Source organism: Ctenocephalides felis, unplaced genomic scaffold (assembly GCF_003426905.1).
Source record: "Ctenocephalides felis isolate EL2017-DRISC unplaced genomic scaffold, ASM342690v1 CF-g0.4_SCAFFOLD_01604, whole genome shotgun sequence".
Lineage (NCBI taxonomy): Eukaryota > Metazoa > Arthropoda > Insecta > Siphonaptera > Pulicidae > Ctenocephalides > Ctenocephalides felis.
Window position 1 is genome coordinate 8,410,798 of NW_020537758.1, and position 15,965 is coordinate 8,426,762.

The following is a 15,965-nucleotide window of genomic DNA, read 5'->3' on the forward strand; positions in this document are numbered from 1 at the left end:
CCGAGATATCATTGAAAATATGCCAAAGTGGCCCCTTCTTTCAAACTTACTTTTTGGAGTAACCATACAAGATATCAAAAAAATTTTTACGTGATTCTACTCACATTAACTCAGACCACATTATGTAGAACAATCGATTCAAAAAAATCGTTTACTATTAGCTGAAAAAGACAAAATAATTTTTCAATTGATTATTTCGGGTAGTGCATTTATTTGGACCACTTTCTAATTAGCGTTATTCGAAAGCCTATTGTTTTTTCTTAGAGTACTGCAAATATTGTTCAAATCAATTTAGTGGAACACATTGGAAAATTGAGAAAAACAGAGCCAGTACACCCGCGTGTAACGCTAATAGTACCCTGCAATTGCATAGAGTTCGTTCGGACGCAAAGCAGAGCGCGATATGCGCCGAAACGATTCTTAAGAAATTCTGATTGCAAAAATATTTATTTTATAGTTATATATGTATAAATTCACGGAGTTTGAGATTTTTAGACATTATTAGATTTACTATATTAATTAAATCACTAAAACTAGTGGTGTATCGTGCCTTAAGGTTTACGTAACTTATATTACGTATTTCCTTTACCTTTGTTGCCTTGAACCCCATTCAGCCTTCTGTTTCTCCTCTTGTGATTCTGCACAGATGGAAATCCATACTGGGGCACCTCATCATCATCATCGTAATCATCAGATTCATCTATCCTATGATCACTATGATGCAAACCATTGACAGGAACACGACTATTTATAGACGTCGTTTCTGCCTCAGTTTCACTATGGATATTGTAGGTTGGTAAATACTGATTGGGATGTTGCAGGTACCTTGATGAACCTGGTGGAAAATAGACATGTAGATTCCAAAATACTATTTTTTTGTAAGTTTTAAAATAAAACTTTTTTAGGCGCGACTAGGGTGTAAATCCGTACAAATGCAACGGAAATTGTTACGGCAAGGTCAAGTGAAAGTCATTCGCTCTCGATGATATCATTTCTATACGGGTCGATTGTGATTAGTCGTCGTGTATGTAAATAGAGATCTATTGTTGTATGCGTATCGGGATCAATGTTGTATGCGTACCGATATCAACAAGGAAATCGGCATAAATAGATAAACATTTTAAAGTTACATCTTAATACAAATCTTGGTTTAATAAAAAATGCCTCAATCAGAAGAATATTTTACTCTGTTTCTTGAAAATAATAAAATAATGTATACATTTATACTAAACGTAAGTTTATTGATCAGAAATTATTTCTATATTATTCGTAAATAACAAGGGACTCTACTGACGAACAAAATAAAAATAAAATTTAAAAAGACTCTACTGATGATTAAATTAAAATTAAAGGTTAAAGGGACTATACTAAAAATAAAAAAAAGGGACTCTACTGACGAGCTAAAAAAACTCTACTGACGAGCAAAACTAAAAATAAAATAAAAATAAACGCTACTGGTAATTAAATTAAAAATGAAAGAAAATGGGACTCCACTGACGACCAAACTAAAAATGAAAAAGGGAGGTAGACTCTATTGACGAGCAATCTAAAAATAACATTAAAAAGGAACTCTACTGACGAGCAAAACGAAAAATAAAAGACAAAAAAAAATACTCTACTGATAATTAAATTAAAAATGAAAGAAAATGGGACTCCACTGAGGACCAAACTAAAAATGAAAAAGGCGGGGAACTCTACTGACGAGCAATCTAAAAATAACATTAAAAAGGAACTCTACTGACGAGCAAAACTAAAAATAGAATCAAAAATGCACTTGTAGTTTCTATAAATTTTTGAAGTTATTAAAATGGAAAATATTTTTTAAGCAAGACAGAGATTACAGCTGTTCAAAGAATGAGTTTATATCGCCAGCGAAAATGTAAAAACAAAATACAAGCAGTCAATGAATGTATGTTAATTCTAATTACATAAAGTTCTTCAAACACAATTATTACATGATGAGTGAAGTTACGAAAACAATATTTGTTTAGGCGTTGTTTAACATAATCCACTGTATGAACGAATATTATAGAAATTATTAATCAGCATTCACTTCATTTCTCTAATGAAGGTTCATTTCTAAATGCTAATTACAATGTCAAATCGATCATGTCGAATTTGAAGTATGACTTTAACTAAGGGTTTTTTGTTTGTTTTCGAATGCAATTTTAGAGTATACAAAGTTGCTGTAGAGCATTTTGTTATTAGAAAAAGTTATAGATTATTTAATTTTGTACGAATTTGCCAAGTATACCATTTACTTTCAGCGAATAGTTTAAGAGTTATATTTTTTAAAATAAAATTACCACACAAGCGCCGCCCCTTTGCAAATTTGTTTGTATTCATGTCATTTATGAGTATTCTAAGTTGTTATAGGGCATTGTGTTGTTAGAAAATGTCGTAGGCTCTTTGATTTTGTATAAATTTCCCGAAGACACTTTTTGATTCTACCAAATAGTTTCGAAGTTATAAATAATTTAAACAAAATTAGCGATATTTCTTGTTCGCAGGTTTCAATTTATGAGCATACCGGGAAAAATTTATAGACTATTTAATACTGATGAATAAATTTGTAAAATATTATATTCAGATCCAACGCGTGATTCTAAAGTTATAAAAAAAAGTGAACAAATGTACAGAATTCATTGGAACTCATGACAAGCTTAGACTTGAAATGATTTCTTATTTTTAATAACGATTTTAAAGTATACCGTATATTGCTATAGGGCATTACAATGTTAGACAACTTTATAGATAATTTAATTTTCAAATATTATACATATTTTATAATTCTATTATAAATATATAATTTATGATTTATCATTATATAAATGTGTATAATAGTTGACACTAATAAGTGTGTGCATGACGAGTGTTGCCATATTACTAATATAATATAATAGTATTTAATTTTACTTAACTTAAATTTGCTACTTTGTATAGTAGCAAATGAGTTTTTGCTTCAATCACAATCACACTTTTTTTATCTTACCAGGGTTGTAAGCGTAGTCATCACTGCCACTGTCTAAGGAATTAAGGCCACCTCCGATAGACAAATCGTTGTCATAAATTCTCGACGAAGATCTTTGCTGGGGTTCACTACATCTTTCATCATATTCAGAATCACAAACGTATTCTGATTCCTCACCTTTGTCATCATCTTCCTCGTTTAAGGTCTGGATGTCACCACGATTGATATCCATATGGGCTTGACCTAAGTAGAAGAAAAATTAGTAACAATTAGGGTTTATACAAAAACCGACATTCCAGAAAACCGGTTTTCGAATTTTAATTTCACTAAAAAACCGGTTTTAACCGTTTAGAAAATAAATTTTTGCTCGAATATTCTGTAATTTATCCGCAAATTTAGTGTAATTTAGAACACTATTTGACTGAATTTATTTATTGTTCAATTTTATAGATAGTAAACAAAATTATTTTAATTTTAATTAGTCGAACTAAAAAATAATGGTTTATCTTGCTTAAATAACTATGGAAATGATTATTCGTTATTCATGCATTATTTTCACATATATTAGGTTGTCAAATATCTCCCTTCCGCTTTTTTGCTCTTGGTCTATAATACAAAAATCGGAAGGGAGATATTTGACAACCTATAAGAATGAAAATATTTTTATGAAAGTGAAAGAAAAGTTTTCGAATAAATAAAAATAATACATTTTTAAATAAAAAAATCATTAAATTAAAAAAAATAAAAAATATTAGAGATATGTTGATACATACTTGTTAACATCAATTTTAGTTTTAAAAACAATTAAGCTAAACTCGGGTATTGTCTGTTCCGTGCAATTTTAATTAATTAATTTTAAACATTCTAATTGCGACCAAATTATGCTTAATTGTTTTTAAAGTCTGATATAATAATTCTAAGTTTTTTGTTTTTTAATTTGTGACTTCTAGGGTTTAAAACTCTTTTTTTTTAAGTTTGAGTAGAGGAAGTTACTTCTTCAAAATTAGAATTAGAATAGAATTTCTGACAACAATTTAGGATATTCTGAGATATTTTCAAAAAAAACTCATGGAAAAAGCATGTTTCATATTAACAACAGTATATTTTTATAAATTATGAAATAACAGTAGTTATATCTTGTCCATCTCATGAACTTGTAAATATTTTTTTTAAACTCTCTTTAATATACAATTTCAAAAATATGCAGCAATATCTTATTTTTAATTTTAAAATTTATACGAAATAATAGTTGCATTAACTAATATTAATCAATTCAAAATATAAAATTCATGGTAGATTTTTTACAGAGATAACACTGTAACTAACCTTGATCAAGTATTTAGTCAGAAATAATTTGTTTAATTTACCTCTTGTAAAATTGCAATTATTAGGTTGTCAAATATCTCCCTTCCGCTTTTTTGCTCTTGGTTTATAATACAAAAAGGCGGAAGGGAGATATTTGACAACCTAATATAAATAAAGTGAAAATAAAGTCATTACGAAGTGTACTTTTAAAGAATTTTTATTTCGAACATAATAAGAAGAAATTTTATATTTTTAACTTCCCGTAGGGAAAGTTAGAGTAATGATTGATTTAAATTAAAATACTGGTATAAAAATCTATACTAATATATACAAAACCTTTCTGGGAACCAGAAAACAGACTGATAAGATATAAAATGCTATTGAACTGATATGATTTCAAGAATCAAAACGCTTTCATTTATCTTTTATATTTGGCTACATTTGTTTTCGAAAACCGACAAAGCCCAGTAACAATAGATTTTGTCTAATTATTTTCTTACCTTGGTCCCTCATAGAAGAATGTCGGTGTGATTCGTTGCTCTCATTGCTGTGAAAACTGGAAGAATCAGGCATTTCACCCCCTGGAACCTCTGTTATATCAGGAAGAGGGTTCTGACTACGTCTTGCCCAATCTGAACAATCCCAATGATAAGACGTTTGGGTACGAGTGTCGTCGTCTGAGCAATTGAGCAAGGCTAAAGGAATAAAAAAATTATAAAAAAACATTCGTATATATATATATATATATATATATATATATATATACTAGCTAACCCGGCAAACGTTGTTTTGCCATAAAAAATATGCCTACATTGATAAAAAATTAATAAAAGTGCCAAAAATCTAATATTTAATAGATTTGGACTCTGATTCTTTGACAAATAATTAAAAACTTGTTAAAATTTTCAAAATTATTTGACATTTCATACTTCAAAAATTAATTCACTCGCATCATAGTTTTTCTGTTTATTATACTTTTGTCATGTCATATATGTCAATAAAATTTTCTTTCAAATAGTATTTATTTGTTAATAAATTAATAATTATTTTAATTCATCAATAAATATTTAAGTCATCAATTTTTAAATTCATAAGTTTGGCTAAATCAACACAGAAATATTGTGGAAATAATTTGCATTTTATTTCAAATTAATTATAATTGTCAAAATATTTTCTTTTCGGTCAAAATTTAATATAATATGATATAATATTTAGTTTGTCTAGTTTGTTTTTGTCAGATTCCAATGATACCCTCAGATTGTACTATTCCATTTAAAAGGTTACAATTTCCTGTAAGATTAGCATTTGCGATGACAATCAAAATATATCTTAACTGATTTATTAATAATAATATTATATTTTAATTACACAAATTTCTTTAACTTCCGATAAATAATTCCATCATATTGTTTTGTTTATTTTAATTTTGTTTATGTCATTTTTTTTAATTAAAGAATAAATTAAAATTTAGTCTAAATCGACGCAGTACTTTATCTAAATATACAATTTTTTATATAAATATTTGATTTTTTACGTTTGCATTTAATTGAAAAATAGTGAATGTCAATTTCATATATCCAATAAGCACTAAATTTATAAATGTCAAAATATTTCCTTCTTGGTCCAAAATTAATATAATGTGATAATATTTATTTTACAATAATGTTTTGTATCTATAATTTGCTTGGCAATATTGCCTATAACATAACTTGGAATAATTAATTCATTTGTGAAATGTCAAAATTTTGTTTATGATTAATTTTAAATTAAATATGCCGCTTTTTTATTGTTATCTCTGATCTATAATGTTTTGATGAAGTTTTGGTTTCCGAAATAATTTGGTAAGCTAATCAATTAAATCTAAATCGTAAATCTATTTATATAATTATTTTCATAAATATTGACAAATGACATTTAATTTTTTTGCATGTCAACATTTATTTAAATTTTTAAGCATTGATTTTTAATTTGATTTAAAACTATAAACAGTGATTTTTAATATAGCATTTCATCAAATTTGGATTTAAATGTTGGATATTGCTATATATGTACATGTTTTTGAATTTTATTTTTTGAAATGTCAATTTTTTTTTTCAAAAATTATATATCGAAATTTCCTTAAATTTTGATATGTCATTTTAGTGTTTTGTTTTTTTTTGGTCATTTTCTGTCAAAATTTTTAGAAATTTATAAAAATTATATATTTATATTTTAAATTTACTTTTTAAAATTTCCTATAACCTAAGTTGGATATATATGTACACGATGAGACAATAAAATTTAAAATCGGTTCAGTAGTTTGGGCGTCCATCGCGAACCAACATCGTGACACGAGATTTATATATATATATATAGATATAATATAATTAAGTTTTACCACGATTTGATTGTTGACTCAAACGTCCAGCAAGAATTCCTGTATTCCTATTTGCTGATGAATTTTTCAACGTGGTATCTGCTGTTATTATTGGACGTTTTAAATCTATAAAAAAAACATATATAAATAAATCAACACATCAAGATCTTTAGTATACATGTGTGTTTTTATTTTACCATTATTAATTTTGCTATCAGAGAAAGTCTGCATGTGCATCTGCTCCGTCCAAGATGGTTTATGCAAACTTTCAACATCGGCTGGTGTACTTCCAGCAGCCAAATTTTGAGGCTGATTTAAATTTCGAACGTAGTCTAAAGGCACTGAGCTATTATTATCACCTAGAAGATCACCATTAAATTAATATCAAAAGTAGTCGTGTATGGCATAGTGCCTTAAGGCAAATTGCTGGCACTTTCCGTAATGAGATGAAATATTCGTGGAATATTTAACCTTTTTCAAATACATTATTACAAATACTGTAACTTTCATTATTTTTGCTATCTTGTTTGTTATATTTGAGCAAATCAAATGTAAATCATAAATCAATTATTACAATCGTCATTTCATTTCGAATTCAATTTCTACCATAGCTCTTGAAAGTAATATTAGGTTGTCAAATATCTCCCTTCCGCTTTTTTGCTCTAGGTTTATAATACAAAAAGGCGGAAGGGAGATATTTGACAACCTTATAAAATTAATGAAGGAGGTAAAAGTCAAAATCTTATATTATTTATTCGTGGAAAGGCTATATCTGGGGCTCCTAATATTAATGGGATTAATCAATTTCCAAAACCTCCAATTAAAATTGGCATAACTATGAAAAAAATTATAATAAATGCATGAGCTGTTACAATTACATTAAAAATTTGATCGTCTCCAATTAATGACCCTGGTTGACCTAATTCTGTTCGAATTAATAATCTTAAAATAAAGTATAATGTTCCAATATTTTTATGATTAGTAGAAAATAATCATTTTACGATAAGATGGCTGAATTTAGGTAATAAATTGTAAATTTATTTATGAGTAAAAACTCTCTTATCAGAATCTTATAGTCAAAAATGATATTAAATTGCAAATTTAAAGGAGTATTAATACTAAGGTTTAAAGAAATTCTTTATTTATAACTTTGAAGGTTATTAGTTTTTTTAACTTAAAACCTTTAAATTATAAAAAGAAATAAAAATGGAAAAATTAATCTTAAAAAATTTATAAATAAAATTTATGATATTTAAAACTTATTTATGATTAAAATAGAAAAAGCAAATCGTAAATAAATATATAATATTAATAAAGTACATAAAATTATAATGATAGAATAAAAAATTATATTTATATTAATTATAGATTCAATAATAATTCATTTAGGAAAAAATCCTAAAAATGGAGGTAAACCTCCTATTGATAAAAATATTATTATTAAGGTAATTTTTGTAATATAATTTATTGAATTAGATAATATTTGATTTATATAAAATAATTTTAAAAAATTAAAATTTATTGTAATAATTAAAGAAATAATAGAGTAAATAAAAAAATAAAATCAAAAATTTATTTCATTATTTATTAAGGCAATAATTATTCAACCAATATGTGTAAGTAATAATTTTTTGCAAAGAGGAATTATTTAATCCACCTGAAGCCTTCAAAAAAAATAGTTGCCTAATTTACACAAAATTGAAAAAGTGCCCCGGTATAGTCACAGTCTAAACGCATTTGCAAATAATTCTGTGCGACATTTTCACTTTTACTGTGCTTAGCTTGATGTCATTTTCACATTTTTCAATAGTTTTCTCACAAAATTGGAAAAGTGCTCCAGACATAAACAGTCTAAACGCACTTGGGTAAACATTTGTACCAGAGTGGCGCTTAGACTGTGCTTAGCCTGAGTGATTTTTTGAACTTTTAATCCAAAATTACAAATATATTTTATGGAAAATAAAAAAAAGATGTAATATTTTTCATCCTCAAAAGCAATTGTTTTGTCAATACAAGCAGAAAGCTTTTTAGATCATTCAAATCGGACGCTTAGTTCACACTCACAAACTGCAATTTTTTGCACATTTAGCTCTGTATCTTCAAAATGGCGGGACCTGTCTTTGCCAAAAACTAATCACCTATTCTCCCAATCATTACAAATTGAATGTTTTATAGATCAATCAAATCCGATACTCCGTTCTCTCAAAAACTCGATTATATGTCAATTTCTATGTCAGTTTACCTGCTAAATCGTCTCCAGCTGATCCATAGCTCCTTAAAGTATCCAAATTATTTAAAATAACATTATATGTAGGCAGCTGGATATCAGGAGGCGAAATTATTCCAGGGGCGTAGGACACAGGTCTAACATTATCCGAGTTTCTTCTTATGGCTTCTAAATTGCTAATTTTGGATCCCCTTTTGAATTCAGCATGATGATTGTGATTTTGCGTTGTGATTTCTTTATGATTCATAGACGATTCGTTGATTATATTATTTGTGAGTTCTCGCGATCGTTTGTACCGACAACGTCGGTAACAAGCATAAATTATTACTACTAAAATGATAAAAGATCCTACGCTCACTATTCCTATGAGCTCTTCCCAGGTTATACTGTAGATGTTTGAAGTAATTGCTGTCGGGTGCAAGGCATTACCACAGTTTTGACCTACAAAATCAACTTCATTAAAACATTATTCAACACAATCTTTATAAATCATTATTATCAAACTTTGCTAAGGTGTTTGAAAAAATTATTTATAGAGAACTAATTCCTTCTGTGAGAAATTTAATTTCTACTAATCAACATGGATTCATGCCTGCCCGTTCTACGATAACAAATTTAATATGTATTAAACAATATATAGCTGAGAATCTTGATACTAATGGACAAGTTGATGTTATTTATACTGATTTCAGTAAAGCTTTTGACAAATTGATCATAACATTCTTCTTACTAAATTATCTAAGATTGGTCTTAATTCTTCACTTATTTATTTTTTTAAGAGTTATGTTCATAAGCGCAAACAGTTTGTTTATCTTATTGGATTCTTGAGCAACATTGAAAATATCAGTTCAGGTGTTCCTCAAGGATCCATTCTTGGTCCACTACTATTTATTATTTTTATTAATGACATTTCTGATATTATTAGCTGTCCACATTTATTCTTTGCAGATGATCTCAAACTATATCTCAAAATAAATTCTATTGATGACTGCTTATTATTACAGTCTCAACTTGACTCTTTCCACTCTTGGTGTATCTATAACAAATTACATTTGAATATATCAAAGTGCAAGATTCTTAGTTTTTCACATAAGCGCGTTCCAATACTTTTTGATTATAAAATTTCTAACACCAGCATTGATAGATGTAATAAAATTTCAGATTTAGGCGTTCTATTTGATTCTGGTTTGTTTTTCACGGATCATATAACTGATATTTGTAATAGAGCACACAAATATTTAGGTTTGATACTGAGAAATTGTAAACAATTTAAATCTACCAATGCGCTTCTTTGCGTGTACTATTCTATTGTACGTTCAAAATTAGAATATGGTTCGATTATTTGGTATCCTCATCAAACCAACAACTCTGATGCGATAGAGAAGGTTCAGCGAAAATTTCTGAAATACCTTTATTATAAAACATATAAAATTTACCCTGAACGTGGTTTTGACCACAACACTTTACTAAAAGAATTTGGTATTCTTTTCCTTGCCGCACGTCGATTTATCTGTACAATTATGTTCTTATTCAAACTTTGCAATAATTCTATAGACTGTTCTCTTATTCTCAATCAACTATCCTTTAATGTTCCAAGGCTATCTACGCGTTCACAATTATTTTTCAATTATCCTACTCCTAAATCTAATTCTCTCTTAAATTCGCCTATTTTACTTATGTCCTTTTAACTGAATTAATAATGAAATAGATATTCACAACACTTCAACTAATCAAATAATCTCCATCTGCACAAGTTAACCTTTTTATTTTCTTTTCAAATATCTCATTATTTTATCTTATTCTGTTTATAAATAATATTGTTACATTCTGCATTATATGTAATTTTATGTAAGCATTTTATGTTAATAACTATATATTGTATAAATTTTGTATATATTTTAATTGTTATTCATTATGTAAAATAACAGTATTTTTGAGTCCTCTTGGAGTAATCTGTGGGCTATATATTCAAATAAATAAATAAATAAATAAATCTTATTATACTTTACCTGTGGTTCCTGGTGCACACACACACTTGTATCCACCGACTTCGTTCCTGCACTCTGCTCCATTCATACAAGGCGGTCCTGTAGGAGCACCAGCTGATGTAGAAGCTGCTGCACCAGAACTAGAACATTCGTCGACGTCTAAATCACATCTTGGACCTGCATAACCTGGTGCACATTTGCATAATGGTCCTGTATCATCTTCTTCACAAGCAATCGAACCCAAAGTTGAACAAGCATTTGGGACACAGAAGCGACCTAGCTGGCAACGTTTACCTAAAAAGGTAATAGAAATATAAGTAATAACTGATGGATGAAATTTGAGAATGATTTTTGCTTACCGTTTAAAGGTGGTGGGCATGTGCAAATATAGTCACCATCCAGGGAATTCACAGAACAAATACCACCGTGCAGGCATGGTGATGATGCACAGGGATCACTATCAATTTCGCACATCAAACCTAAAACCATATATAATATTAGTCACATTTTTCTCGTCGCTTTACCCCAAATTTTTATATCAGAGTGTATATAGCTGTTGGCATGCAATCGTAGCAAATGCTATCTAGTTTCTCCCTATCTAACTGAAAGGGGTGCTTTACCCTGATATTTGTGAGTAATTTGACAAAAATTAAAAGTCACGAATTTTCTATTTATTTTCAAAGAAAAATGAAAGGTCGTTTTATTCCAAACTTTTATATAGGAGTGTATATATCTGTTGGCATGGAATCGTAGTAAATTTTATCTAGTTGAAAACGGGTGCTTTCATCGTCGTTTTATTCAAAAATTTTATATCGAGGTATACATAGCTGTTGGCATAGAATCGTAAATCTAGTTTCTCCCTATCTATCTAAAAAAGGGTGCTTTTCCCTGATATTTGTGAGTTATTTGACAAAAACCAAAAGAAATGCACACATTTTCTAATAAATGCTAAAGAAAATGAAAGGTCGAATTCAACGTCGTTCTACTCCAAATTTTATATGGGAGTGTATATAGTAGGGTTTATACAAAAACCGACATTTCAGAAAACCGGTTTTCAAATTTTAATTTTGTCAGAAAACCGGTTTTAACCGGTTTTCAAATTTTATATAGAAAATAAATTTTTGCGTTAATAACAAAAATTTATCCACAAATTTAGTGCGATTTTAAGCAGTATTTGATTGAAATTATTTATTGTTAAATTTTATGGATAGTAAACAAAATTATTTTAATTTTAATTAGTAGATAAAAAAATAATAGTTTATATGGATTAAATAATTTTGAAAATAGTTATTCGTTATTCATGCATTATTTTAACATATATAAATGTAAATATTTCTATGATAGTGAAAGAAAAGTTTTCGAATAAATGAAACATTTATTAAATTAAAAAAAATATTAGATACATTCTTGATAATATCAATTTTAGTTTTAAAAACAATTAAGCTAAGCCGCAAGTATTTTCTATTTCGAGTAGTTTCAATTAATTAATTTTAAAAATCTTAATTATTTTTTTGTTTGATAAAATGTGATTTCAAAAATATTTAAATATCTTCGATTTCCTTTACTAGTCCATTCATCTATAGTTATAGAAAATTTTTGTCCTTTATTTTTCATACAGTTTATTTCATTTATAGTTTCATGTTCTATAGATTCGTAAAAGTTGTAAATGAGTTCCATTACCCTAGAATTATTCTGTGGTAAGCAATAATTTCGTTTTTGTAATGACTCTCTTATAAACGAGCTATTTGTTATGCAATAAATTAATAGTCCATCTAATGCTTTGACACTATTTCTTCTAAACTAGTTTTTTTCACAAAATTAATCCGACATCCGACAATTTTTTTTCGTTTTTTTTTTATCGTGTACTGTTTTCAAATGATTATGTAAATTGCTTGTGCTTGATCCTTTGCAAGAAAGCATATTATTGCAATAAATACAACGCGCTTTTTCTTTGTCTACTTTTTTTAAATAATTCCACTAGACTATAAACTCCAATTTTAGACTATAAAAATATAAATAGTTTAAATAATAATATATTTATTCAAAAATTTTATATCTCAATGTCCATTTATCAACCAAGTATCCATTATTCTGACCTGATAATCTAGCAGGACATCTGCAAGAATAGCCCTGGGAATCAACTTCGCTGTTTTCACAAGTACCACCATTTAGGCAAGGTTGTGAGGTACAAGCCCCCAATTGTGTTAAAGCAGTGGCAGCTGAATCACAACTAAATTCCACATTAGCAAATCTTGTCAACAAAGCTGGTGAGGCCGTTGAAGAACTTGCTCCACCCATGAGGAGAGGTATAGGGATGCCTGATAATCGGACATCGTCCAGACAACCGGTGAAACCGCGACTGATTTGTTCGAAACCTGGTGAGAAATTTTCAAAGAAACGAATTTTCAATTTTTCCATATTTCGATAGGTTATACCTTTAAAAATAACATACCAAAATTTTAAATCGATATCTTAAATAGTTTTTGAGTTACAGCCATCTAAAGAGTATATATATATATAGTATATAGTATAACGATCATTTAATCTTTAAACGCGTTTTTCTCGAAACAGCGTTTTCCGAATTTGCTGCAGCGATTACTCAAAAACAAATTATCCGATCACTATCAATTTGTTTTTACATGTTCTATATATAGTTCTCCGTACAATGACCTATCGATTTTTTGATCGGATCAAAAATCGAATTTTGGCAGGCCAAAAACGACCAAAATTTTGGGTAAAATCCGACTATCTTTTTCACCATATTGTCAATTTTTTATTTTTTATTTTTATCGTAGGTCATTGTACAGACAATATTATCTAGTTTAACAAGATTTTTTTTATTATGTTTTGTCAACAGAGGAGGACTCTTTTTTTTGGCGCCGCCGGAGATTGCATGTCATTTCGAAAATATTTAATATTTTATTTCAAAAATTTTACTGTGTATTCTCAAGACATGTATAAATATACCCTAAAAATTTTAAATAGATCGATTCACTAGTTAACTTCCCGTAGGGTAAGTTATTGTAATGAACCGAAAATCGGAATTAAAATTTTTTACTTTTCTCGACGTTTTGAAGGTTTCTGAACATTTTGGCGTACCTCAGAAAAGAGGGATGTGTGTGTGTGTTTTGTATGTCCTTATTTTTTCGTCGACGTTTTCGGCCGCATGGATCAACCGATTTGAATGGTTTAAAAAACATTCGATTCCTATTGATACAGAGATGTGCTGATTAGTTTTTGGCAAAGGCAGGTGCAGCCGTTACGGAGATACGGAGCAAAGAGTCCAGAAAATTCAAATCGAGTTTTTGAGAGAACGAAGTATCGGATTTGAATGATCTAAAAAACATTCAATTTGTAATGATTGCGAGAAGAGGTGATTAGTTTTTGGCAAAGACAGGTCCCGCCATTTCGAAGATACAGAGCTAAATGTGCAAAAATTTGCAGTTTCTGAGTGAACTAAGCGTCCGATTTGAATGATCTAAAAAACTTTCTGCTTGTATTGCCAAAACAATTGCTTTTGTGGTTAAAAGAATATTACATCTTTTTTTTATTTTCCATAGAATATTTTTGTAATTTTAGATTAAAAATTCAAAAAATTACCCAGGCTAAGCACAGTCTAAGCGCCACTCTGGTACAAATGTTTACCCAAGTGCGTTTAGACTGTTTATGTACTGGAGCACTTTTCCAATTTTGTGAAAACTATTGAAAAATGTGAAAATGCCGCCAAGTTAAGCACAGTATAAGTGAAAATGTCGCACAGAATTATTTGCAAATGCGTTTAGACTGTGGCTATACCGGAGCACTTTTTTAATTTTGTGCAAATTAGGCAACTATTTTTTTTTTGAAATTGAATTCGAAATGAAATGACTATTGTTAATGTGATAATTGATTTATGATTTACACTTGATTTGCTCAGATATAACAAGATAGCAAAAATAATGAAAGTTACAGTATTTGAAATAATATATTTGAAAACGTTTAAAATTTCTCGAATAGTTCATTACGGTACGGGAAGTTCCAGCAAGTTACCTTAAGGCACGATGCCATACACCACTAGTTTTTATTATTTTTTAACACTTTCCACCTGGGAGTCGGACTGCTAGTCGGTACGCTGCGCTTGGAATATTATTGTGCTATACATATCTCTCAACTCGGAATTTTTTTTGTATCGGATTTTTTCAAAAATGTGGTAATATTGGTTTTAAATATAATTATTATGATAATAAAATAGAAAATTTTAAAAATTAAAAAAAAAATGCGCTCAAAACCATACTATATTGTTTAAAAAATAATTTCTTCTATTATAATATCTATTATAATGGCTTACAAAATAATAAATCCTGATAGACAAGGAAACAAAATTATTACCATTATAATATATATATATATATATATATATATATATAACATAACATCTCCAGTAAAATTTATATCTCAAAAAATTATGGGGTTTATGAGCTAATAAATTAATCCGAGCGGCATCCGAGTCGAAAGGGTAAATTCCCATAAAGCCCCTTAACGCATATGTTACGAGTGATGATGCGCTTACGCATGATGTAGTTACCTAAAACTGATGGATGCTGTCGGACTTCAGCACCCAAATACACGTCTTCTTGTTGCAAATGCAAGACTTCACTGGAACCAGGAGCTGAACCATGTGCAACGTGTTTCTTGTCAACTGTTAATCTGGCACTGGCGCCATCGCGCTCCAACGTGATTTCATGCCAACGTCCATCACTCAAAGAAGCACTTGCAACACGCACTAAACCTTCACCAGAACCCAAGTCGAAACGATACTGGAGCATACCATTAACAATCTGCACAAAAAATAATAAAAGTAATAGAAATACAATTAGAAACTAAGGCACAAAAATTGACAATGTTTATTGGTGAAAGATTATAATTTTGAAGTAATACTTCTTTAGGCGCGACATGGGTGTGAAAACTTCTTTAGGCGCGACACGGGTGTAAATCTGCGAGCAAAACAAAAAATACATCAAATGTCAAATCATATGTCAAAAACAAAACAAAATGTGTCGACTTTCACTTGAGTTTTGTATTTAGCTCGTAGTCTCTAAAGATGTTTTGAAGTAAAACTTCTTTAGGCGCGACATGGGT

The 15,965-nt window shown here is 28.8% G+C and overlaps 1 protein-coding gene across 1 annotated transcript in view; it reads right to left on the minus strand.

The window, feature by feature from the left end:
• Positions 1-572: 572 nt before the first annotated feature.
• Positions 573-15,965, minus strand: part of LOC113373313 (fat-like cadherin-related tumor suppressor homolog) — a 72,570-nt gene continuing 57,177 nt past the window's right edge. The window contains exons 32-41 of the mRNA XM_026613621.1: positions 15,412-15,664; positions 12,944-13,222; positions 11,207-11,326; positions 10,869-11,141; positions 8,875-9,300; positions 6,830-6,991; positions 6,654-6,758; positions 4,777-4,971; positions 2,993-3,214; positions 573-835 (exon numbers count right to left, since the gene is read on the minus strand). Of these exons, the coding sequence (XP_026469406.1) occupies positions 573-835; positions 2,993-3,214; positions 4,777-4,971; positions 6,654-6,758; positions 6,830-6,991; positions 8,875-9,300; positions 10,869-11,141; positions 11,207-11,326; positions 12,944-13,222; positions 15,412-15,664 (2,298 nt within the window). The remainder of the gene's footprint in view (positions 836-2,992; positions 3,215-4,776; positions 4,972-6,653; positions 6,759-6,829; positions 6,992-8,874; positions 9,301-10,868; positions 11,142-11,206; positions 11,327-12,943; positions 13,223-15,411; positions 15,665-15,965) is intronic.